The sequence below is a fragment of the Leptopilina heterotoma genome, unplaced genomic scaffold, assembly GCF_015476425.1.
Source record: "Leptopilina heterotoma isolate Lh14 unplaced genomic scaffold, ASM1547642v1 Lhet_107, whole genome shotgun sequence".
Classification (NCBI taxonomy): domain Eukaryota; kingdom Metazoa; phylum Arthropoda; class Insecta; order Hymenoptera; family Figitidae; genus Leptopilina; species Leptopilina heterotoma.
In genome coordinates, this window is record NW_025110824.1 from 460,568 (window position 1) to 488,365 (window position 27,798).

The window sequence follows — 27,798 nt, forward strand, 5'->3', positions numbered from 1 at the left end:
TGTCAAGGAATGAAAGTTTTAGTTTTCTTTCGACTTTTGCGAAATGTAAACAAAAATTTAAAAAAAAAATTTTTTCTTTTATAAACAAATTAATTTTTTTTAACTTTGCGGGCCGGATTTTTTAAAAATTTTTTTAAATTTATTTATACCTTATAGTATGGAAAAGATTTTCCAAATAGTCCTGAAATGGGCCTGATGTGTTAACCCCTTCGCAGTCAAGACCGAAATCTCATAAGTCAGCTCAAAATGTCGACAACTTTTTAGAAAACTAAAATTTGCGCAAACGAGCATACTAAAATGGCGGATCCAATATGGCGGACGACATTTTTAAAAATTCATTGGATTCACTTGAAACTTTTTACTCGGGGGTTTTCGGAGTCGCTGATTACGAATACGATATCAGATTTTGAAAATTCAAAATGGCGGATCCGATATGGCGGACATTTTCTAAAATTCATCGGATTTACTTAAAACTAGTATAATATTTTACTTCATTGTTATTTATTTTCCTCTAATAATGTTTGAATTTCCTAATTTAATATTTTCAAGTATACATACTATTGGTTAATTTATGATTTATTGTATGTATAATTTTAAAATATCAATAATTATATAATAAATTGTAAATTAACCAATAATATGTACTAGAAAATATTAAATTAGGAAATTCAAATATTATTAGAGGAAAATAAATAACAAAATTAAGTAAACAAAAATATTTATTTAAATGAACCAAATACGTTTACTAAAACTATTTATTTGAATCAAACAAATCTTTTCTCTTAAAATAAACAAATTTTTTAGTTATATTAAATAAAAATTTTTGGTTAAGTGTAATAACCATTTGGTTAATACAAATAAACGTATTGGAAGAAATTATTTGGTTGAATCAAACAAACGTTTGGTTGACTGTATAGCAATGCATTTATTTGGTTGATTCAACCAAAATTTGGTTGTTTCGAACAAATTTTTTTCTGAGTGTTAAATCGACAAATGATCACTGGATTTATTTTAAAATTTAAGAAGTAAACTTCTTTGCAACTAACAATATCACTCTAGTAAAAAACATTTCAATAAATCAATGTAAAAACAGAAAAAGTACAGAGCGACTAAGCAAAGCACGTGTATATGTATAGTTGGCAGGGCCGTACTTATTCCAAACTGCTTCCTTCTTTTAATTAAATTCCAATATCATTAATTTCAAACAATTTATTAAAATTATATGAAAACATTAAATCATTTGAAATTAAAAATGATAAAAGTTACAAAAATTATAATATTTTTTTAACTTAGAATTATGGAAAATGAAATAATTTTCTAAGTTTGTCTGGCTAATAATAGTGTTATTTTTATTATTTTCTTGAAAACGTGAAATTATAATTTTATGTATTTTAATGTTCAAAAGATTTAAAACTAATAAATTTTACGACTGTTAATATCGAATATAATATATATATAGGTACTAAGGCTTTTTATGTCGAATTAATCGAGTAGTTTGTTTAAAAAGAAATGTCGCTTGAATCTGCTTCATGTTCAGCAGTTTCTTTCGACAGTAAGAGTAAATATTTTCAATAAATAATATTAAAGCAGAAATAGCAACTCCTCCGATCACAATAACTAGAAGTGTTATTGTTTCAATAAAAGTTATACTTTCATAAAATGGAATTGATGTAAAATTATTGTAATTTTTATTTCTTATCACTTTATTTTTCAGGCGCGTGAGAATTCCAAAATTTTCCAATTTCTGTATGCTGAAATAAAATTATATTAGAATTTATTAGGAAATTTTCATTTTTTGTCAATTTTAGAATAATTTATATTTTAATTATAGAGAATAAAAATAAGGAAAAGGCTTTCTATCTTACATTTTACGCATCGTCTCAGTGTAAGGACTACTTTTTTTTAAAATAAAAGTAACAGGATGATATTCTCCAGTTGCAATTGCAATACAACGGCATTTAAATTTTATTGAATCATCTCGAATCATTTGGAAAAATAGTTCGTCTGTGAATAATGCCACATTATCATTGCAAATCTAAAACATAAATTATTTTATTTCACTAGTTCTTTATTATACGCTGAAAAAAAATTTATTTGATTTAAATAACCGACTATCATCAATTAAATACTTGAGTCAAATCATTTTTATTTTCAGTTAATTAAACGGTAGATATTTGAACCAATAATTTCAGTATTTGAAGCAAATATGAATTGAACCATTTAATTGACTCAAATAAAAATTATTTAATTCAAATAAATATTTAATTGATAATAGTCAAGTAATCGGTTATTTGAATCAAATCATTTTTTTCAGTGTAGCTTTCGAGATGAGCATTAAAATTTAAAAAAATAATAATAAATTGAGATGTTTTTTTTTAAAGGAAACCATAGTTTTTACCATATCTATAGCATCGTCTGCATAATGCGGTTGGCTGACATTTTTTACTAGTAATTTATTTAATTCATTCCAAGGATAGGTTGTTGCATTCTGGTGGAAAATGAAAGGAGATAATAAGATAGATAATAAAATAATAATAACAGAATTCGCAATCATCTACTAATAACCTACTATTTACTACTAGTTGGATACTTTTTAAATTTTTTTTTGATAAAAGCTACTTTTTTCTTTTCTTTCTTTTTGAGAATTTGTACTATACTTTAAATTCGCTAATAATTTAAATAAGGAAATTATTCTTAAAAACTCTAATAAAATTCTTTGAAACATGACAATTAGTTCCAAAAATTTTGATATCATTTAATTAGAAAAATTTAATTATAATTCAATATAATTTTTAATCATTTCCTCAAAGGAATGTAATTATTTTCATAAAATTTTTCGAAGGAATTGAATTAATTTCGAAAATTTGGAAAAAATAATTTATAAGAATTTAATTATTTTTAATATAATTTTAATTAAAGTCCTCGAAAGAATTCAATTATTTTCAATACATTACTTCCTCATAGAGAAAGTATTGTAATAACAAAATTTTTCGAGTTCGATTTTTTGACATATCTTTATGTTATTTGACCTCAGGAGTTCAAAAATGACATTTTTAAAAAATGTCATTCCGTTTTTCCATAATTTTGTAGAGTTTTTTTAGACGCATCTTTTGAGCCCTAATTAAACATTTTTCGTCCATATTAACCGGAGTTATTAAACTTTTAAAAATCAAAAATTTTGGAAAATATGACTTTTTTGAAAATTTTGTTGAAAAACGTAGAAGTTTAAAAAAAAAAAGTTTAAAAAAGTTTAAAATTATCGAAAAACAAATTTAAAGCCATGAAAAAATGAGGGACTAACTCTGCTGGGGCTCGAAACCCAGGACCTATCAATTGCCGGTTGATTGCTCTTCCACTGACAATGAGCTACAAAGGTCCACATCCTTCAAATTTTCATAGCCTTATCGACTCAATAGTCCAGATGACATGCATTCTTCGCTACAAATTATTTTCAAATTTTCCCAGAAAAAAATGAGTACTTACTAATGAGTTGACAATGTTTCGTGAAAAATTTTGGGAAAATTTGAATTTAAAATTATCGTTATCAACTTGTGGAGCATTAAAAAACGCTTCGATTAAATTATTGTAACTATCTTGTAGGGTATTTAAAAATACATTGATTGGCCCGAAATTCAATCACTTTTACCATATTTATAAAAAGTTATTCATATATGTATATTTCTATTATTTTTATCTTTATATGAGGAAGTAAAGTGTTCATGGAATGAGCACCAAAATTATAAAAAAAACATACAACTTGGCAGCGGTTTTTTATTTAAATTCCCCGAAAGAATTCAATTATTTTCATAAATAATAAAATAATTGATCGCACCAATTCAATTATTTTTAATTCAATTTTATTGAAATTGCTGAAAACAATTCAATTATTTTTTAAAATATTATCCCCTTCACGGAAAAACCTTTAAGCAGTCTGCTCACCCGAAACTTATGCGTCAGCGCCACCACTAAACTTGTTCATCTGCACTCCCAAACTGGGTGACCAACGTACCCAGTTGTAATTTTCTAAACTTTTTGGGAAGTTTGTCTATCGAAAACGGTAATGCTACGCACCCAGTGGCGGGCGATCAGACTTTCCATGCAGTGAGAAGCGAAATTTTGTGACAGTGGGAAGGCAGACTTCTCAAAGGTTTTTCCGTGTTGGCTGTGAACAAGATTTCCACTGTTTGGGACAAAAGTGTGTTGAAAAAATTTTTAATGGATTTTTATGAAACTTGGTACTTTAAGGTTTCTGGGGTCGCTGATTACGAATCTGACATCAGTTTTTCGAAATTCAAAATGGCGGATCCAAGATGGCGGACAACGAAATAAAAAATTGATCAGATTGGCTTGAAACTGAATACTTGGGGATTTTCAGGGTCGCTGATTACGAATCTAACATTAGTTTTCCAAAATTAAAAGTGGCGGATCCAATATGGCGGACAACGAAATAAAAAATTGATCAGATTTTTATGAAACTTGGTACCTTAAGGTTTCTGGGGTCGCTGATTACGAATCTGACATCAGTTTTTCGAAATTCAAAATGGCGGATCCAAGATGGCGGACATTTTTTCAAAATTCGTCGAATTTGCTTGAAACTTGTTACTCGGGGGTTTTAAGGGTCGCTGATTACGAATCTAACATTAGTTTTCCAAAATTAAAAATGGCGGATCCAATATGGCGGACAACGAAATAAAAAATTGATCAGATTGGTTTGAAACTGAATACTTGGGGATTTTCAGGGTCGCTGATTACGAATCTGAAATCAGTTTTTTAAAACTCAAAATATCTGGTTCAATATAGCGAAAATTTATTTAAACTTTATTGAATTTGTTTGAAACTGGTTAATCTAACATCAGTATGATAATTTTTGGTGTAATCAAATTTCGATAAATACCCTAAAAAAATAATGACAGGTTCGTAATCAGCGACCCAAAAAACCCCCGAGTATTTAGTTTCAAGCCATTATAATTAATTTTTTATTTTGTCGTCCACCATATTGGATCCGCCATTTTGAATTTGGAAAACTAATGTTAGATTCGTAATCAGCGACCCTTAAAACCCCCGAGTAACAAGTTTCAAGCAAATTCGATGAATTTTGAAAAAATTTCCGCCATCTTGGATCCGCCATTTTGAATTTCGAAAAACTGATGTCAGATTCGTAATCAGCGACCCCAAAAACCCCCGAGTACTACGTTTCAAGTCAATCTGATCAATGTTTTATTTTGTTGTCCGCCATACTGGATCCGACATTTTGAATTTTAGAAAACGAATATCATATTCGTAATCAGCGACCTCGAAAACCTCCGAGTAACCGGTTTCAGGAACATTTAAGAAGTTTTTAATCACCTTTTTTAAGTTGCGCATACACACACACACACATATATATATATATATATATATATATATATATATATATATGCGTCATGAACCACTTTTGGCCAGTTTAGTTTTGCGCATATATGCGTCAGCGACAGTCAACGGGTTAATAAAATTCCTCGAAAAAATTCTATTATTTTCATAAAATTTTATGAAAAATTCTTCAAAATAAATTCAATTTTTTCAAAAATTTTGCAATAATTTAATTATTTTTAGAAATAATAAACTTCTTCGTAGGATTTCAATTATTTTTAATACTTTTTTACTACTTTTCTAAAATTAATTATCGAGTTCGAAGCATGCGTGAGAAAAAGTATAAATTAATAAATTACATTTTTCAAGATTTTTTAAAATATACTTACTTTTAACTTATAATAATTGGCAGTGTGTTTAAAAACAATTAACTTGTGTGATTTGGCTTTCGCATATTCTTCTACAGAATTAAATGGAAGTTGTACACCAGAATAAGTCAGTTTACTGACGAAACTTCCAGTGTAAAGTGATATAATGATTAAAATGAACATTGAAATTGAAGTTTGTAGTACTTTTGAGGCTGTGGGTTTTTTAAATTCTGTAAAATAATAGCAAAGAAAATTAATTACAAATAATTAATTTTATTTATTATTTTTTTAAAAAATATTTATACAAAACGAGAATGTAATCCCCGCTTTCTTGGCGCGTTTTTGAGACGCTAAGTATTTACCTCTCAAAAACGCACCGAGTAACCGCGGATTACATTCTCGTTTTGTATAAAATGTCGTGTGTACCTCGGACGCACGCATTTCTCGTCCTCGCTTGTTTACAGTACTCGGCTTCGCCTCGTACTGCAAAATCAAGCTCGGACGAGAAACTTGCGCTTTGCGTCCTCGGTGCACAATGTACTAATAGAGCACCTGGATCGTAGAAGGGCACGTAAATTTTTCTCGGCCGAAATCGAAATCCCCTGGACACTCAAAATTCAACTTCTGAATTTAGACATTTTAAATATACATCTTTATAGAAAATTTCATTGCGCATATTTTTTTCTTATGAGATTTTTTTGTATCTATTACCGTTTTCGAAATATTTGAGAAAAATTGATTTTTTGAAAACTGCAAATTTAATGACATTTTTCACTTCAACTCGCGATAATTCAGATGATTTTAAATATATTTCAATGTACCAAAAAAGAAAATACGTCTAAAGATATTCTACGAATGATAAAAAAGGAAAAAAATTATTTTCTTTATAAACAAAATTGTTATTCATTTTTTTCTTTATTAATGTAAAAAACATAAAATACAATCTTCTCGGCTCTCGTTTAACGGGCGAATTTTAAGTAACAAAGAACTTTCAGTGAGAAAGTTGTTCATTATGGACCAAAGAAGTTTTCTGGAAAATCACAGGGTTAATAATTAATTAGTGTTGAAATGGTGAATGTTTAAAGCTGATACCGTCCGAACGTGTGGCACGCGCGATGGCCATAACCTATGAAACGACACTCCCAAGCCTCCCAAGCACCTGTTACGAGTGACGCGTGCTACACATTCGGACGGTATCAACTTTAAACATTCACCATTTCAACACTAATAAATTATTAACCCTGTGATTTTCCAGAAAACTTCTTTGGTCCATAATGAACAACTTTCTCACTGAAAGTTCTCTGTTACTTAAAATTCGCCCGTTAAACGAGAGCCGTGAAGATTGTATTTTATGTTTTTTACATTAATAAAGAAAAAAATTTACAACAATTTTGTTTATAAAGAAAATAACTTTTTTCCTTTTTTATCATTCGTAAAATATCTTTAGACGTATTTTCTTTTTTGGTACATTGAAAAATATTTTAAATCATCTGAATTATCGCGAGTTGAAGTGAAAAATGTCATTAAATTTGCAGTTTTCAAAAAATCAATTTTTCTCAAATATTTCAAAAACGGTAATAGATACAAAAAAATTTCATAAGAAAAAAAGATGCGCAATGAAATTTTCTATAAAGATGTGTATTTAAAATATTAAAATTCAGAAATTGAATTTTAAGTGTCTAGGGGACTTCGATTTCGGCCGAGAAAAATTTACGTGCCCTTCTACGATCCAGGTGCTCTATTATTCTCATACCTGGTATACTTTGATGTAAGAAAATTCCCAAAATATGTAAAATTTCGTCTCTAATACTGATTTTTCGACAAAAACTTGTTTTTAATTTGAAAAATATGAGAACTTGAATAGTTAGACTGATTATGACGATAAATGTAAATGCTATCCATGACCGAAGTGTGAATGGCTATTCAATTAGAAATAATATAAATTTTAATTAATTAATTAGTTTAATTTTATAATTTAATAATTTTATTTAGAAATTATGAAAAGCATTATTTTTTGAAAATATGTAATTACATTTTTTTGAAGATAATTGAAATCTCAAAAATAATTTTAAAAATTAATTGTCAAATTGCATTGAAATAACTTATATTTTAAGGAATTTATAAGTAAATGAATAAAAAAAATAATAAATTAATTTTACAAAAAATTATCTATTTTATTTAAACAATTCAATTCTCGTGGTTGACTTTTAATAGAAGTTGATTTAAAAAACTATTAATATATATATTATTTTTCTATATAAAAATTATTAAATTTTTGAATAATTCATTGAAATTTTAATTCCTTTGGATTATAAAAGTAAATAACAATAATTTTTTAAATATGTATTTGTTTGTCAAGAATTATTTATATTTTAAATAATTTAATTTAAAATGTCTGAAATTAATTTGTTTTTTGAAAAAATGTAATTAAAATTTTTTGAAGATAATTGAATTTCCAAAAATAATTAAAAAAATTGAAGCGATTAGAAGTTATGTCAAATTTTATTAAAATTTTAATATAAATAATAATAAAATTATATTATTTACCTTGATATATGCGTTAAATGAGATATTTACTTTAATTGTTGGTGCTTTTATTATCAAGACAAATTGAATTTTTGCGAGTGGTTCGGAAAAATCGAAATCTTTTAAATTTGTCGGCACATAGGAAAAAAATCCCATTCCGAGATCGAGACTTCCATTAAAAAACAATTGTTTCATATTATTCCAAGTAGTTGAACTTTGATTGTAAATTTTATAATAAGTCATCGACTCGAATTTTTTAATTGTACAATTACCACCATTTTCCAAATATCTAATTAGTTTGTTAAAGTATTTTTCTTGAACATTGTCTTCCTACATATAAATACAATATAAATATATTATTGGTTTTTAATTGCAAATTATAATTTAATTTTCCATTCTAAAACATGAAAATAGTTATACTTATAAATAATTATGCATAAAAACTAATTTTTATTCCTGGCAAATTCTGTTAATTGTTGAATGATAAAATAAGAATATTAATTTTTAGAAATTTTATATTTCTTTTGACTCAATTAGTTCAGATTTTTATCAATGCAGATTTAGATAATTTAATTTAAATTTTAGAAAATAATTCAATTCTTTCAAAGAGTTTTATCAAAATATTGAAAAATAATTGGATTTCTTCTGCAAATTGAATTCAAATTTTATAAAAAATAATTGATTCTTTCAAATCATTTTAATTTTTATTTAGGGGAGACTGGGGCGAAAGGTTAAACTGCGTGAAAACAGTAAAAATTCATTATTTTTCGAACGGAAATAGTTAGAGCATTGCAATTTTAATTATACAAGGGTGTTATCACCCTAAATAAATGTGTGGAGTTATGTGACATTCTGTTCATTTTTTTGGTGTCCATATTTAAATTTTTTTTTCACCCTACTTTTCAAAATTTTTTTGTAAAAGAAAATATCAACTTTTAAGTATATTTTTTGAATTTATTCTCATCGCGATTTTTTCAGGTCCTTATTTGGGTCCCCTGAAGAGATACCTGAAGGTATTTGCTAAATATCTGTAGTCAGATTTTTTATATTTGTTATTAAAGCCAAAAATGCACCCTGGGGCGAAAAGTTAAATGTATTTTTACATGTTGTTAAAATTCTTTTTTTACATTTTTCGTTTTTATGGGTTTATTTGTTTAAAAATGATTTATTTGACATTAGGCAAGTAATCTGTCAAAAAACAAGACCGTTTACGTGAAATAAACAAAAAAAAATTTTTTTTTTAATTTCAATTTATTTTTTTATAACTGTTCTTAAGCTTTTGTTAAATAAACACAGATCTTTTATTAACTAAATTACTTGTTTACGTAAACTTTAACTTATCTACTACTTAACACCTATCAGAAAATAGTTTTAGTAGGCTAAAAATATAATTTAACATTTAGCCCCAGCCATTTAACTTTTCGCCCCAGCATGGGGCGAAAAGTTAAAAAAAACAAAATTTTCAAAAAAGAACAAAACATGTATTTTATGCGGAAATATCAGAAACTTTTTTATTGAAAGTTGTAGAGGACAAGTTGCCCTACAGTATTGATATATAAATATTTGCATCTAAGCGGATTATATTGTCTAAAAAAATCATTTATGCAAAATTTAACTTTTCGCCCCAGTCTCCCCTATATATGGAAGTAATTGAATTTTTTTGAAAAATTTTATTAAAACTATTATTATGAAAATAATTGAATGTTTCGAGGTATTTCCTGCGAATTCAGTTAGAAAATTTTAAAATAATTGAATTATTTCCAGAACTTTCATTTTAAAATGAAAAACATTGAAAGTAATTTAATTCTACGAAGAATTCTATTATAATTGTTGTAAAAAAATTTTATTTAAATTTACCCAAGTGCGAAAACCAACACTGGCCCAACACTGGCCCAGTTTTGGCAAAGCTGGCATCGAGACTTGGCAGACAATATTGGCCCGACTTTGCGCCGACTCTTGTGGTGTTAACAGCGGTTGGACGTCGGCAGCCAGATCTCGGCAGACATTAATGGCCCAATATTGGCCGCCAGATCTCGGCAGACATTAGTGGCCCATTATTGGCAGCCAGATCTCAGCAGACATTAATGACCCAATATTGGCTGCCATTACTCCCCCAGTGTTGACAAAATTAGAAAAAAATAAAAATAAATTTTTTTTTATTTAATTAACTAATTAATTTATAACATTTATACGGCTTATTTCCCTAAATTAAACGCAAACTTACAAATATTTGAAAAATTCTTACCTCTCGCGGGGATCGATACCTGAACCTGACGCACCACAGCCTAACACTCTGACCACTCTGCTACTCTGACTTGAAGTCGAGGAAGCAAAAGGGTTCTTATAAGCTACACTACACTGGCCGATACTGTGCCATTCTTGGGCCGAGCTACGTCCCAATATTGGCAATTATAATTTGCCATCATAGATACAAAATGATAGACATTAATGTGCCATTCCTGGGCCAAGCTACGTCCCAATTCTGGCAATTATAATTTGCCATCAAAGATACAAAATGTTTGCCATTCAAGTGCCAATAATGAGCCATTAATGAGCAGATCTTCGTCACATCACTGGCAATTGAATTTTGCCATTAAAGATTGATCAACTTTGCCATGAATGTGCCGTTATTGGGCCAAGCTACGCCCCAATACTGACAATTATAATTTGCCATGAAAGATACAAATTTTTTGCCATTAAAGTGCCAATAATGAGCCATTAATGAGCCGATCTTCGTCACATCACTGACAATTGTCTTTTACCATTAAAGATTGATCAACTTTGCCGTGAATGTGCCATTATTGGGCCAAGCAACGCCCCAATTCTGGCAATTATATTTTGCCATCAAAGATACAAAATTTTTGCCATTAAAGTGCCATTAATGTGCCTTTAATGGGCCAATCTTCTTCACATCATTGGCAATTGAATTTAAAAAAATTTTAATATCAAAATTCATGGTATATTTTTAATATTTAATTATTATCTAAAAATTTGACTAGAATCCATTTTGAAATAAATTTTTACTAGAAAATTCTACGAGAATTTAATTATTTAAATGCAAAAATAAATAATTTATTGAATAACTAAATGTTTCTTAAAATTGAATTATGAGAATTAAATTTAAAAAAACATTCATTTATTCAATAAATTTTCTTAAGGAAATAATTTGCATCATTTCTATTTCTTAATTACAATTGCTTTAAGAAAAATTCAAAGATTTTAAAAAAATAAAGGAAAAAAATGTTTATAAATTCTATTTGTCAATTGCAAATATTAATTGAAAGTGAAATTGAAAATTTCTTAATTTTTAGATAATAAAGGAAAAATTTTACTCAAAAAAAGGTTTCTGTTACATTTATTCACGAATTTCTTTAATTGTAAAATTATTTGAAAACATTAATAACTTCTTTTTTAAATTAATACTTAATTAAACTTTTTTAAAAAAATTAATTCTTTAAAATTGACAGTTAAAAATATAGAAAATTCAAAGTTTCAAATATTTAAATTTGAATCCTTTTCAAGCTTATTCAATTATTTAAATACAAAATAAATAATTTATTGAATAACTGAATGTTTCTTAAAATTAAATTCTTATAAAAAATTTTACCAAATTAAAATGACATTAATGTACCTTTAATGGGCCGATCTTCGTCACATTACTGTCAATAGTCTTTTGCCATTAAAGATTGATCAACTTTGCCGTGAATGTGCCGTTATTGGGCCAAGCTACGCCCCAATACTGGCAATTATAATTTGCCATCAAAGATACAAAATGTTTGCCATTAAAGTGCCATTAATGGGCCGATCTTCGTCACATCACTGGCAATTGAATTTGCCATTAAAGATTGATCAACTTTGCCAATATTGTGCCGTTATTGAGCAAAGCTACTCCCCAATACTGGTAATTATAATTTGCCATGAACGATACAAATTTTTTGCCATTAAAGTGCCAATAATGAGCCATTACTGGGCCGATGATCGGCACATCACTGGCAATTGTCTTTTGCCATTAAACATTGATAAACTTTGCCATGAATGTGCCATTATTGGGCCGAGAGCTGGCCCAGTCTTAAAAAATTTGAAATTGTGACCATCGGCGCCATCATTGGCCCAGTAATGGGACGTTTTGGACACCAATAATGGCCCAGTAACTACTGCCAATTCTCGGCAGACATTACTGCACCAATGATGGGCCGTTTTTGCAGTCTTGGCATTTCGCACTTGGGTAACTTCTTTTAAAGTTATTAAAATTTAAACAAACAATTACTTGTTATAAATAAAAATTTATAATAATTTCTCACCACAGACATAATTGAATACAAAGTTTTCCCACTCAAAATATCGTAATCATTGACAATTGTTTCATTCGATGTCTCATTAAATCCGCTTTCTTTACTCCAAATGCCCCTTTCGTGTATTTCAGTCTCGTTGCCATTAATTGAATGCCATTCGCGAATCATATTATCGTCATGGCATTTAACGAGAAAAGAAACTCCTTTATTCAAGCCGAAAGGATTGCCAATTGGTTTTAAACAAATTTCCCTTAAAACAGAATCTCCACTCTCCATGAATAAAGCGAAATAAATTATTTTTGTTCTAGTTAATAAACAAGTAAAATTTTTCATCACATTCAATTCGTGCATGGATGTTAACAAAAAAATACTCATTGCCTTGTCATCTTTTCTCAAACCCTTGAAGTTATAGATTCTTTCATCTTCCAGAGAAGCCACCTTCTCTAAATTAATATCCGAAGCCCTAATGTTCTTCTTAATTAGAAGAAATTGCATTTGAAAAATTGAATTTTTCTTAAACAGTTCTGTATAGGAGAAGATTTTTTATTATCCATATAAAAATTTAAAAAATTTTTGAAGCATTAACACTTACCGTCATTGCTGTTAAAGTGTAACAGTGTCACCGTTGTTGATTTACTCCAGTCGTAAATTTCAGAAATTAAATTCACATATTCGTCGTGAATCAACGAATTAGATTTTATTGATGCAATTCTTACCAATATATAAAAAGCTATCGATAAAATTCGATTCATTTTGAGATTTTGTTTAAAAAGATTTAAAAAAATACCCTCTTGTGTAATGAGAATGTATAAAAAATTCGACTGAATAAAATAAAATAGAAATGAATTCTTTTTATAAAAATTAGGAAAATTAGTTCTACTGTTTATTCTTATTACATATTTTATTCAAGTTATGTCGCAATAGAAAATGATTGAGTGGAGCCTAGTGTCATTGGTTCCTATAAAACAACAGACATGACTTGAACTTTTACGGACAATTGTTTACTTTTTCGAAGGGCGTTTAACATTTTTATTAAGATTAAACCTTAATTGAAAAATAGCTGCATTTTTTATTTCTTGTTTTCTTCGGAACAACAAGTAGAAATTTTCAAGAAGAAAAATTAAAATTGCCGTGAGAGCGCTTCCAAACAAAATTGTTAGAGGCATTACTATATCCATAAAATTAACAGGTTGGTAGGTATTCTCTGGTTTACTCTTCAAATCAATTGGTGTACTTTCGGCAAGTATACACTTCAAGCGTGACATTATGCCATTATTTAAAAATCTCCGTAAACTGCGAAAGAATAAATTTCGTTGAAATCCAAATTTAAATTTAATATTTAAAGTTCCCTGCTGGAAGTAAAGGGATAGAAATCCTATCTCTTTGAATATTTTTTTATCTCTGAGATAGAAAGAGATAAAGTTTCTCTATCTTAGTTTATCCCCACTTTATCACTTCAATCACTTTTTATCTCTCCTTCTGTATAAATCTTTTTTAATAACCTTTATTTCATCTCTTTTAATACTTTCAATATCCACACCTATCTCTTTCTATCTCTAATTTTATCTAAAAATATACTTATCTCTTTTAATAATCTTGTTTCTATACCAGGCTATCCCTTTTTTATTCCCCTCAATTTCTTTCTATCTTCCCTTTTTATTCAATCTCTTTTAATAACCCTTACTTTATCGCCTTTTATCCTCTTACTATTCACTTCTTTCCCTTTTATCCCTATTTAGTATTTAAATCTCAGTCCATACTTGTCTCCTTTTATTCCTTCGGTTCTATCAGAGTCTATCTCTTTTCTATTAAATTAAAAAAAATTCGATTTTTTCTTTTTTCTTAATCATTTTCAATAACCTTCATTATATCCCATTGAATCCTTTTTCAATCCCCAAAGATAACTTTTTCTACGCTTTTGAATGTGACGATTTCATGATAAATAAAGAGAAATTAAAACTTTAAAAAGGAGATCAACTGAGAGATAAAGAGTGATAGAGTAAGAGATAAAAAGAGATCAATACAGTCCCAAAATTTAAAAGGTATAGTTCAAGAAAAATATCTTCCAAGCTAGCATGGCTGAGTGACATGTGTATTCGACTTGCGTCCCTAAGGTTCAGGGTTCGAGACCTCCTGCGTGCGAGATTTTTCAAATTTGGTTTTAAGTGTTATGTGTATAATGTTGGTTAATAATGTGAAATGAAATATAGATTTAAACAATAAATAATAATTTCATAACAAATAAATAAATAACTTGATTTGTTAAAAATAGGTAATAAATAGAAGTACGAAAACTCTAAAAATATTTTTTTTTAATAATAAATTCAATTGAAATTGTAATACTTCATAAAGTCTTTAATATTGGTTAATTAATTCTTTATTTATTAAAAAGGATAAAAATTTGCAGCAAAGACAAATAAAAAGAGATACATAGGTACATAGGTATAAAAAGAGATAGATAGGGGATAATAGGGTATAAAAAGGGATAGAAATTCGGAGATAAAAAGGTATAATATTTCGGGTATGCAAAGTGGCTATTTCAAAGGGATAGAAAAAGCTTTATCTCTTTCTATCCCCAAAATTCTATCTCTTTCTATATTTTTACTTCCAGTAGGGTTAAAAGAAGATCACTTACTAATGATTTATGCTCAAAGTATACGGACTATTTTTCTTCAATATTAATGCAAATGAATCGAATTCATTAGTTCTGATTGTCACCATTCGACAGATGTTGGGAATGCTGTTATTATAAGCGATTGCTAGAAACATATCGTCTGTAAAAAGAGCCATTCCTCTGTTGCAAATCTAAACAATATAAGGGTGAATAATTTATATCTAATAAATAAGGTTTTTAAATTTTTGATATATAGTACGATATTTGCGGTGTATTAAGAGAAAAAAAAATGTAAAATTCACCATTTCTATAGCAGCTTCGTTTGTCTTTGGTAATTGATCATCACTCACCAGTAATTCGTTTGCCTTTTTTAAAAGTGGTTGTTTTGCATTCTAGAAGAGAGAAATTTTCAAAATAATAACTACCTATACTTTATTTTAAAAAATTACATAGAGTAGAACGGGATGAAAAAGCCACATTTTTACATTTGACACGCTATAAAATCTGAATTTAAAATGTTTTTCTCATATTTACAATTGGCATTGAAAGTTTAGTTATTAAGCTTGAATATTCTTGAAGGAAATATTTTTTATCCTATGAAAGGACTAAATTATAAGAGTTTTACGAAAGCACTGCAAGTGGCTTTTTTGTACCACCTGGTGGGGGGGAAAAGCCACCTCGCGATTTTAGTAAAATATGTTATTAATTTTGGTATTTTTATAGTTTTCCTTTATTTATGACAAATAATCTAATTTTTAAAATATTTTAATAAATTTTAAAGAGCTTTTAGCAAGGAAAATTGAATATTATGTTAAGTTTACCTGTTTTCGTTTTACACTACCAAGTTTTTGTACCATTTTTAAAAGTCTTAAATTTCTTCCTCAAATTTCACCACAGATGCCATATTTTGTTGCAACCGTTTATTCGTTGTTTATTTTTTTAGCGCACTTTGAACTATTTTTTCGTCGTGTTTAATTAATTTTATTAAGTATAAACACGCGAAAATTTTGCAAAATTAGAAGGTTAGTTTAAGTAAAAAAACAAATGAATTTCACATAGTATTCAATGGATTTTTCACCCCCAAGACCAGTTTTTCTAAAACCTATAATAAATTTTAAATTTAGTTCAATTTCCAAAAATTAACATTGTATACGTTTTGAGTATAGTTTTCTCCTTATGTATAAACATTTACTTTTATTACCCGTTCACTTAAACAGGTTGTAATATGTTCGAAAAGTTCATCAAAATATTATACGCAGAACAAATAAAAAATTAAAATTACAATAAAAATTATATTAATATAGGTACAACATCCAAACTAGTATGAAAAGTTGCGTATTAACTGATAGTATTTATATTCTAAATAGCTGATAAATCGGTTTAATAGTTTTCAAATAAAAGTCAAATGGCTTTTTTGCACCTTGGCTTTCTCACCCCGTTCTACTCTACAAATACGAATTAAAATACAATTTTAAAATACTTTTAATTTATAGTAGTTTGAGGTATCTTGAAAAACGATCATTTTGTGAGATTTTACTCGAGTAAATTCCTCTAATGACTTGAATGGCACATTGATATCAATTATCGATAACTTGCTGACAAAAGCAGCAGAATAGATGGCCCAAATGTAAAATGAAAAAATGATAATAAAGATGTAAAATATTCTTATTGATATGTCTTCTGAAATATCTAAGGAAAAATATGTTTAAGTATTTTGTATAGTATTTGCTTTGCATAGTATAGTATTAAATGTCCCTAAAGTTCTGAACGTTAAAATGAAGGGAATTTATTTACTTCTCCTTCGAATTAAAATTTTATTGCAAACACTTGGTCTCATTTTAAAAAATTTTACTCTATTATTATTATTTTACATATAATAATCTTCGTATTCTTTCATTTACTCTGTCCACAGTTTGAAGCTTAACAACATGCTGAAGGATAGAAAAGTTTATTGTAACTTTTAAAAAGTAGCAGGTCCACCAGCATGTAAAAAATATTCTGTATTGTGAGTGTGAACCTGCCAATACGGAATCGGATAATTGCAAAAGTATTTTATTTATTAAATTTGAAGAAGTTAACAATTTTCCCGAAACAATCTACACAAATAAATTAAATATCTTAAATAAATCTCGATAAGCTCATGGGCTTCAATGTATCGACAGCACAGCTGCCCTAATACAGAAACCTGCTTAATTTGAAAAATATTTTCGAAATTAATTAATAATTTCAAAATTATCAAAGAACTCAGAAAAAACGGTAGCATGGTGGGATACGAGCCCACGACCTTTCTATTGCCGGTAGACTGCTCTGACCACTGAGCTACATGCACCCCGAGACTCTACGAGTTCCTTGAAATATACTATCCCTTTGATAATTTTGAAATTATTAATTAATTTCGAAAATATTTTTCAAATTAAGCAGGTTTCTGTATTAGGGCAGCTGTGCTGTCGATACATATGAAGCCCATGAGCTTATCGAAATTTATTTAAGATATTTAATTTATTTGTGTAGATTGATTCGGGAAAATTGTTAACTTCTTCAAATTTAATATTTAATCACCGAATGATAAATTCATTATTATTTTATTTATTGATTTTGACCAAATCTGCCCGGCGCAAGTATTTTAATTATTGATTTTGACCAATTCTGCCCGCCAGAAGTATTTTAGAACTTAACCCTAGAAGGAGTACGTGAATTAACTCACCCTCTAAGGAGTAACTGGGGTATCTAGACACCCCAAACTTAAATCTGCTTTTAGAAGGTTTCTATTTGACGTAAAGTTAATTAAAGATAGTCAATTTTATTGGTCCTTCAGTCAGGAAAACAATATGGTTTTATTCATTTTTTGATAAATTAAAAAAAAATTTGAATAATGGCTACCCGGTAAGAAGCGAGGAATTGAAAAGAATTCAGAAGTTCTTTTCTTTTGAATGGGCGAATTTCCAAAATAATCCAATTCCTCGGTGGAGCAAGGAAAAGTAGCAAAATCTATTATTCTTAATTGACTTCACCAAAATATGAAACGCGCATTCAAAAGAGTGAGAGAGTACAACAAATCAGTAGAAATTTCTATTCCACTGAATTGCTTTACTATCACTCAATATTTCACTTGAAAAAAAGGTTAAGTTTTGAACACTTGACGTTAAACATTGAACACTTGAAAATTTCTTTCATTTCAATAAGAGAATTTTTTATTTTATCGTAAGCACTGTGTGTTTTTAACCGTATTTTCACTAGTTTTAATATTTCATTTTAATAATTTAGCACTGAAATCACAATGAAATTCACACGACGCGAAAACTAGCTGTCACTGCGTTTTATTTTAAGACAATAACTAGAGGAGCTCCCACAAATAATTGGAAAGATTAGGCTTTTTCAAATTGTTTGTCAAAAGTTCTATTCCTTTTAATGCGTTTCTAAAATTCGAAGCAGTCAATTGAAAAGAATAAACAATTTCTATTCGTTTGAATTGACTACGTAGAATTGCTTAAAGTCGATTGAAAAGAATAGCTATTTCTTATTTTTTTTAATTCGTTTTTACAAGATTTACTTTTTGTCGATTCAAAAGGATAGGATTCTGTATTTTTTTTGGAACGTTGAGAAGCAGAAAAATTTTGCGCATTCAAAAAAATAGAAACTCTTAATTCTTTTTTATCATCTCATTGACACGAGCAATAGAGAAGAATAAATTTTTCTGATATTTTGCTGTTCACAGAGGAATTGGGTTTTTTTGGAAATTCGCCTATTCAGAAAGATTAAAAATCCTCGTTTAACAGAATATTTCTGGAAATTTAATCTTTTTCTATTCCTCGCTTCTTACAGGGTAAGGTTTGAAAGCGAAAAAATCATTTTTTAAAGTAGTACGCTCGCGATCGCACTTTTCTACAGAATTCCCTGAAATTTAAAATATGAATAGTTAATAACAAGATCTACAAACTTGCACAATTTTAAAACAATTGACCGTTTCTAAAACAAGATATTTAATTTAAAAGTTTGTTATTCAACATGGTTAAATTTAGAACAAAAAGATTTAACAATATTAACCGTTTCAATTAAAAGATATAATATAATATTCTAACCTGACTAGTATACTTGTGTGTGAGTGTGTCTGTACATAGGGCTGACTATGTATTCAGTACAGTCCAAGCAAAAAAATGCTACAGTAACTGGAGACGCATGCATATCCCCTAATCGCCAAGTCGTCGAATGATCAAATAGTCGAATGCCAAGTAATCGAATGGACAAATCGTCGAATGCTAAAAACATCGAATCGGCATTTAGTCGAATGCTAAAAACATCGAATTGTCAATACGTCGAATGTTCAAAACGTCGAATGATAAAAACGTCGAATGCTAAAAACATCGAATCGTCATGTAGTCGAATGCTAAAAATATCGAATCTTCAGTTAATCGAATGCTAAAAACATCGAATTCTCAATTCGTCGAATGTTCAAAACGTCGAATGTTTAAAACGTCGAATACTAAAAACGTCGAATCGTCATTTAGTCGAATCGGCATTTAGTCGAATGGTAAAACCATCGAATAGTCCATTCGTCGAATGCTTAAATAGTCGAAACGCCATTTGTTCGAATTATCAAGTAGTAGAATGGTAAAGTTGTCGAATAGACAAAAAGTCGAAACGCTATCTGTTCGAATTATCAAGTAGTAGAATGGTAAAGTTGTCGAATGTTCAAAACATCGAATCGTCATTTAGTCGAATGCTAAAAACATCGAATCTTTATTTAATCGAATGCTAAAAACATCGAATTCTCAATTCGTCGAATGTTCAAAACGTCGAATGATAAAAACGTCGAATGCTAAAAACATCGAATCGTCAACATGTCGAATGTTCAAAACGTCGAATTATCAATTTGTCACGTGCGTGAAGTTGGCACAACAACCATATAATAATTAACTTTTCTGGTATGGAATCGTTTGGTCATCGTTTGGTCATGTTAGGAAACTAACTTTCAACGTTTGGATGCAATAAATAAAAAAGTTATTCAACTTTTAAATTTATAGTGCTAACTTCACATTTGCACAACAAAAGTTAATATATTTTTAAAATTTTAATGCCAATCGTTTGGTCATCGTTTGGATAAGATTGGAAACACCATTCAAGCGTTTGGACGATTCATAAAATAATTATAAAACATTTTAAAGATTTTTGTTCACAGCACACTGGAAATGTATAAAGTTGCGTAAAGGTACTGCCACAGCTCTCTGCTGCCTGCGCAGGCAGCTGAGATACAATGAGAGTAAGGGAGAAAGAAAATTCAAATTCATGCTTTTTCTCCCTCACTCTCATTGTATCTCAGCTGCCTGCGCAGGCAGCAGAGAGCTGTGGCAGTACCTTTAAAGGATCTGCGCATGGGCATTCTTAGCGCGAAATTTTGAAATCTTCTTGCATTACTCATAAAGATTATTATTGTTAGTTTTTAAATAAATTGTAGGTTATTATTATTACTATAACGATTTCATACTAGAAAAATAAAAAATAATAGTAATAATAATAACCTAAAATTTATTTAAAAACTAACAATAATAATCTTTATGAGTAATGCAAGAAGATTTCAAAATTTCGCGCTAAGAATGCCCATGCGCAGATCCTTTTACGCAACTTTATACATAAGGCTATTCAAGTTGGGTGGGGAGACATTTAAAAATGGATGCTTACTGGTGCACAAACAGTGCATTAAATTCAATTAAACTCAATAGGACTTAAGTTTTTCAACCATAACTTTTTAAAAATCATTTTTTAACCATAGTGTAATAAAAAATTATTCTATATTTAGTTGTCAGTCCCTTTTACTTATTTTTTTCATTGTTTGTGCACCAGCAAGCATCCATCTTTAAATGTTTCCCCACCCAACTTGAATAGCCTTATTTCCAGTGTGCTGTGAACAAAAATCTTTAAAATGTTTTATAATTATTTTATGAATCGTCCAAACGCTTGAATGGTGTTTCCAATCTTATCCAAACGATGACCAAACGATTGGCATTAAAATTTTAAAAATATATTAACTTTTGTTGTGCAAATGTGAAGTTAGCACTATAAATTTAAAAGTTGAATAACTTTTTTATTTATTGCATCCAAACGTAGAAAGTTAGTTTCCTAACATGACCAAACGATGACCAAACGATTCCATACCAGAAAAGTTAATTATTATATGGTTGTTGTGCCAACTTCACGCACGTCAATTTGTCGAATGCTCAAAACATCGAATTGTTAATTCATCGAATGCTTAAATCATCGAATTTTCCATTCGTCGAATGTTCAAAACGTCGAATAATCAAAACGTCGAGTGCTAAAAACATCGAATTCTCAAATCGTCGAATGCTCAAATAGTCGAAACGCCATCTGTTCGAAATGTCAAGTAGTAGAATGGTAAAGTAGTCGAATGGTAAAGTAGTCGAAACGCCATCTGTACGAATTGCCAAGTAGTAGAATGGTAAAGTAGTCGAATGTTCAAAACGTCGAATGATAAAAACGTCGAATGCTCAGAACATCGAACTGTTAATTCGTCGAATGCTCAAAACGTCGAACGATAAAAACGTCGAATGCTAAAAACATCGAATCGTCAAAAGTTCGAAATAGTTCTTTGTCTTCAGTAGACATTAACTTAAAACAAAGAACTTTTTCGAACTTTTGACGATTCGATGTTTTTAGCATTCGACGAATTGGGAATTCGACGTTTTGAACATTCGACTACTTTACCATTCTACTACTTGGCAATTCGAACAGATGGCGTTTCGACTACTTTACCATTCGACTACTTTACCATTCTACTACTTGACATTTCGAACAGATGGCGTTTCGACTATTTGAGCATTCGACGATTTGAGAATTCGATGTTTTTAGCATTCGACGTTTTGATCATTCGACGTTTTGAACATTCGACGAATGGAAAATTCGATGATTTAAGCATTCGATGAATTAACAATTCGATGTTTTGAGCATTCGACAAATTGATAATTCGACGTTTTGAACATTCGACATGTTGACGATTCGATGTTTTTAGCATTCGACGTTTTTATCATTCGACGTTTTGAACATTCGACGAATTGAGAATTCGATGTTTTTAGCATTCGATTAAATGAAGATTCGATGTTTTTAGCATTCGACTAAATGACGATTCGATGTTTTGAACATTCGACAACTTTACCATTCTACTACTTGATAATTCGAACAGATGGCGTTTCGACTTTTTGTCTATTCGACTACTTTACCATTCTACTACTTGGCAATTCGAACAGATGACGATTCGACGTTTTGAACATTCGACAACTTTACCATTCTACTACTTGATAATTCGAACAAATGGCGTTTCGACTATTTAAGCATTCGACGAATGGACTATTCGATGGTTTTACCATTCGACTAAATGCCGATTCGACGTTTTGAGCATTCGACTAAATGACGATTCGACGTTTTTAGCATTCGACGTTTTAAACATTCGACGTTTTGAACATTCGACGAATTGAGAATTCGATGTTTTTAGCATTCGATTAACTGAAGATTCGATATTTTTAGCATTCGACTACATGACGATTCGATGTTTTTAGCATTCGACGTTTTTATCATTCGACGTTTTGAACAATCGACGTATTGACAATTGGATGTTTTTAACATTCGATGAATTGATAATTCGACTTTTTGAACATTCGTCGTATTGACGATTCGATATTTTTAACATTCGACTAATTGATAAATCGACAAATTGATAATTCGACGTATTGACAATTCGATGTTTTAAGCATTCGACTAAATGCCGATTCGATGTTTTTAGCATTCGACGTTTTGTCCATTCGATTACTTGGCATTCGACTATTTGATCATTCGACGACTTGGCGATTAGGGGATATGCATGCGTCTCCAGTAACTGCACCATACTATAGCATTTTATTAAAATTTACTTTTGAGATGAGTGACTGTCGCGAGCGTACTATACCTTAAGTTAGAGGCGTATTTTGAATATTGCGTGGGGTGTCCAGTCACCCCAGTTATTCCTTCTAGGGTTGATGGTAAATTTTTTCTACTTTTTACAATAGTCAGTAATTATTACAAATATTTATAGTAGGGACGTTCCACGTCAACAAGGACAGGCTTCTGGACAAAAATTATCTTAACGGATTTAGGGTACAGTCACACGATCAATGCATCTGCATGATGCATGCATGCACAAACATTTGACTGTTCACACCTCAATTTTTCTGGCGGGATATTTAAAATTGATTAAAATTTAAAAATAACGTATTACTAATTATTACAATAAAAAATAACAAAAATTAAACGTTTATTATAAGGAATTAATTGTAAATAAATTTCTCTTAATTTGTGGCATATTTTAATATTGTGAATTTTTATAATTTAAAATATGACACAAATTAAGAGAAATTTATTAACAATTAATTCCTTATAATAAACGTTCAATTTTTTTTTATTTTTTATTGTAATAATTAGTAATGCGTTATTTTTAAATTTTAATCAATTTTAAATATCCCGTTAGAAAAATGATTTTTTGAGAGCGAAAAATTGAGGTGTGAACAGTCAAATGTTTGTGCATGCATGCATCATGCAGATGCATTGATCGTGTGACTGTACCCTAAGGGCCAGTTTCACCAACTGGCGGTTAAGCTTGGTTCAACTGAACTCGTTCAACTCTTGATCGTCAGAGTTAACCGCTAGTGCGTTTCACCAGCCTAATCCCAGTTTAAAATGAACGCGTTTAGTTAATCTACATTCCCTAGAATTTCCTAGTGGTTATGGCGCTTAAATCTAACCACAGAATGTAAATAAACAACTGAACTAACCTAAAATATAAATGTCGCATAGGTTCTTTTGAGCTTAATATCTATTATTTTAAATTAAAACCTTAATAAAAAATGAGTAGTGGAGTAAAAAACAAGTTGTTCTTTTCATGATCATTTAGCTTCCACAATATAATATATACCAATTGCTTAATTTCTTATTCTAGAATAATTATTTAAAAGTATTTAAAAAAATTTCAAAAAATACAAAATTTGAATTTTTTGTTAAAAATAAAAATATCGTTCGATTAATTTTATAAATATTGATAAAATATATACTTTATATACATGAATCGATTCGTTTTCATGGCAGAAATACAATTTTGACAAGAGTAAATGAAAATTTTAATAAAGAAAAAAGTTATTTCAAAAATTACAAAATTTAAATTTTTTGTTGAAAGCAAAATTAGACAGAGAGAGCCAAACTTTTTTTAAAGTCCTTTTTTATATTTTCTTAATTTAATAACATAATAGTGCATACATATTTTGTGATTGTGGTGTAGTAGATCAGATTTGTAAATTTCAATACGAATGTCAATTAAATGACCATTTAAAATTTGTAAAGGCTTTTATATGAATATTTCTAAACATTTGTCAGATTTATTTTTCTTTTGATAAAATCCTTCTTTCTTTATATTTTTTTAATTTAATTTACATTTAATAAAGTTAAATCTGTTGAAACAAAGCATCTACATGCAATATTGTTTTGATAGTGGGTCAGTTTAGGATAGAATGCTTTGTATATATAATGATTCCACTTATTTTGTTAAGTAAATAATACACTGAATGTTAATTAATTTTTTATACCTATAGGTAATGGTCCCTTAAGAAAATCAACAAATCGTAAAAGTTCGCACTGCGCTTCGGGAGAGTTCGGCAAGTTGAACGCGGTCAACTCTGCTTAAACCGACAAAATTCAGCGATTAAAATATAAACTTAATTCAACCGAGTTGAACGTGGTTAAGTAGATGGTGAAACGTACGCAGAGACTTGATCTCGTTCAACTCATACTTTGAACGAGTTCAGTGCTTGAACTAGTTTGGTGAAACTGGCCCTTAAAGGGGCTTGTATACCTCCTCCGTTCTAAGTATATCAGAAACGTCCAGCGTTTTGATTGGCTATGCTCATAGAGAATTTCCAAAAAACTTAATGTTTTGGAAATTCTCTATGAGCATAGCCTCAAATTATTCTCGAATACCATATCCAATAGTCTTTAAGGACGTTGAATGCGAATCTGATGTTAGATTTTCAAAATTCAAAATGGCGGATCCAAAATAACGGACAAAATTTTAAAAACGATTAGATTGGCTTGAAAATTGTTTCTCGGGGATTTTTGAGGTCGCTGATTACGAATTTGAAGTTAATTTTTAGAAATTCAAAATGGCGGACAAAAAATTTAAAAATTAATTGAAATTGACCATACTTGGTTCTCGGAGTGTTTTTGGGGTCGCTAATTACGAACATGATATTAGTTTTTCCAAATTCAAAATAGCGAATTCAAAATGTCGGAATGAAATTAAAAAAATTAATCGAAATTGTTCGACATGTACTTGTTTCTCGTAAGGTTTTTGGGGTCGCTGTTTACGAATTTGACGTTGATTTTAAGAAATTCAAAATTTCAGATCCAAAATGTAAAGAAATTTAAAAAATTAATCGAAATTGTTCGATTCTTGTTTCTCGTAAGGTTTTTGGGGTCGCTGATTAATAATAACCTTTAAAGTGCTATGCCGGTCTGGCAGACCGCTATTAAAATTTTCTTTGCTTGTAACTTTTTTTCAAAGTATAATAAGAACTTGAACTTTTTAGTAGCTTCATATTTTATGAAAATCTGTTAGGAGACAACTTTTTCAAAAATTTTTATTAGTTAAATTTTGTAATATAAATAAATATTTGAGGTATAGCGGTCTGTGAGACCGGGGTTAGCTTTAAGTGAAAGTATATTCCAGTATATTCCCATGAGTAACGTCTGCGCAACTTGACGCGCAGCTAGTTCTACTGACAGTTCTTATAGACTGCATTTATAAAATAAATAAAATAAATAAATGCATAATACAGAAATGACTTTTTTTGTTAAAAAGTAAAAAATATTTATAATAGTTGTCTTTTAAAAATTATAAATGACTAAGAAACTGTCAAAAGGGAATAGCGGTCTGACAGACCGGGGTTAGCACTGAGCGTGATTTTTCAACACTTAGCACTTTAAAGGTTAATAATAATAAAATAATTTTTGTCCAGAAGCCTGTCCTTGTTGACGTGGAACGTCACAGTAGTAAAAAAATCTGTTCGCATTTGAAAGTTCAAAATTTTTGGATAATTATTATCCTATTGAAGTATTACAGTACTTGGTTGATGTTTGTGAAGGAATATTCCGCAAATATGGAAGAAATCATCAGCACCGAATGTCTGCTCTTGAGAAGAAGAACGTGTCTTACTTTTTAGAAATACACGAATCACTTGAATTATTATGAACAAGAATAGTAATGCCAACCAAGTTTCAAGTGTGAAAGGCTGAAAATTTATACCAACTATTTACTTGAGTTTTAATAATGATAATAAAATAACTTCCATTAATTGATTAATAATAATTGAAGTTGGTAGTATTTTTCTCTTACCTGAAAGAATGCGGTCCATGAAATAACTGTTTTAGTTTTGGGTTCCTTTATCAGAATTACGAATTCAGCTCTATCAATGGTTACAGTGTAATCGACAACAGAAAAACCATTCGGTAAATAAGTGAACCAACCCAGAGCAATATCAACTTGTTTATTAACAACTAGACCCATTGCACCACTCCAAGTTTTTTTATCTTCATCATAAATTCCTCGCTCGTCATTTTCTACAAATGTAAAACTGAAATTCCCCGCTTCTTCAAGTGCTTCTATCAATTTTGGAAAATATTCTCCAATAGCTCTCGATTCCTGTGTAATTAAAAACAAATTTATCAATCAATTAATTTATCACACCAATTTTTGTTTAAATATTCTTGAATTTTACCTTTATTATTACAGCACGTAAAACTTTTCCCTCAATTGCTTCTCGATTACCAACAGACAATGTCCTCGATTCTAGAGTAAATCTCGGTTTTTTCTTCGCCTCCCATGTGGCTCTAGAAATAATGTTTATTGAACTACTATTAATTGAGTGCCATTCTTGAATCGTAACGTTTGTCAAACACTTGACAAGAATAGAAACACCTTCATTTAAATCGAATGCATTGTCTTTTGGATTTTGGCAAATATCCGAATAAATTTTATCACTGTCATCATCTTTCATGAAGACGACAAAATTAATAACCTTTGATCGATTTAACAATATCGTGTATTTCTTCATTTCGTTAAAGTCATTCACGGAACTAAGAAGGAAAAAACTAATCGCAGAATTGTCTTTTCTTAAGCCTTTAAAATTGTGAAATCTCTCGTCAGTTAAATTTGATATAAGACGTAAGTTGATGTCCGAAACATTAATGAAATTCTTCCTCAATAGTAGCTTTTGCATTTGGAATATTTTATTCTTCTGAATTAAATCTGAAAACAAAATAGTCGTTATTAGATAATATTATTATAAACAATATGAGAATGTAAAAGGAAAAAAAATTCTTTTTTCTGAAACTTACTTCCATCGTTGGTAAAATGTATTAAAGTCACAGAAGTTGACTTTGTGTAGTTATAAATATCTTCGATTAGATCAGAATAATCTCGTGTTGTTAATTGATTTTCATCGATTGATTCAGAAGTTACGATTGTGAAGAAAATTCTCAACATCACAAATATTATTTTCTTCATTGCTTCTTTTCTTGTACTATTTAAATTACTATTCAAATTACTTGTACAATATTATTT

The 27,798-nt window shown here is 29.3% G+C and overlaps 3 protein-coding genes across 5 annotated transcripts in view; all 3 read right to left on the reverse strand.

The window, feature by feature from the left end:
- The window catches only part of LOC122502339, a 68,519-nt gene extending 43,488 nt beyond the window's left edge, over positions 1–25,031 (reverse strand). The window contains exon 1 of the mRNA XM_043612350.1: positions 24,767–25,031. The gene's annotated coding sequence lies outside the window, so the exon portion shown is untranslated. The remainder of the gene's footprint in view (positions 1–24,766) is intronic.
- Positions 1,402–13,328, reverse strand: LOC122502308. Of its 2 annotated transcripts, XM_043612295.1 has the most exons (8): positions 13,128–13,328; positions 12,545–13,059; positions 8,265–8,573; positions 7,471–7,636; positions 5,739–5,947; positions 2,399–2,488; positions 1,866–2,035; positions 1,402–1,751 (listed from the first exon to the last, which is right to left on the reverse strand). In XM_043612295.1, the coding sequence occupies exons 1-8, from the start codon at positions 13,285–13,287 to the stop codon at positions 1,463–1,465; spliced, it is 1,908 nt and encodes a 635-aa protein (XP_043468230.1). In that variant the 5' UTR covers positions 13,288–13,328; the 3' UTR covers positions 1,402–1,462. The 2 variants fall into 2 exon arrangements, with proteins under 2 accessions (XP_043468230.1, XP_043468233.1); XM_043612298.1 differs by lacking the exon at positions 2,399–2,488.
- On the reverse strand, positions 13,397–27,393 carry LOC122502329 (probable glutamate receptor). Of its 2 annotated transcripts, none has more exons than XM_043612327.1 (7): positions 26,954–27,393; positions 26,572–26,877; positions 26,302–26,467; positions 16,630–16,838; positions 15,500–15,541; positions 15,171–15,340; positions 13,397–13,828 (listed from the first exon to the last, which is right to left on the reverse strand). In XM_043612327.1, the coding sequence occupies exons 1-7, from the start codon at positions 27,287–27,289 to the stop codon at positions 13,537–13,539; spliced, it is 1,521 nt and encodes a 506-aa protein (XP_043468262.1). In that variant the 5' UTR covers positions 27,290–27,393; the 3' UTR covers positions 13,397–13,536. The 2 variants fall into 2 exon arrangements, with proteins under 2 accessions (XP_043468262.1, XP_043468253.1); XM_043612318.1 differs by having other exon boundaries at positions 15,452–15,541; positions 26,954–27,385.
- Between the last annotated feature and the right edge of the window lie 405 nt (positions 27,394–27,798).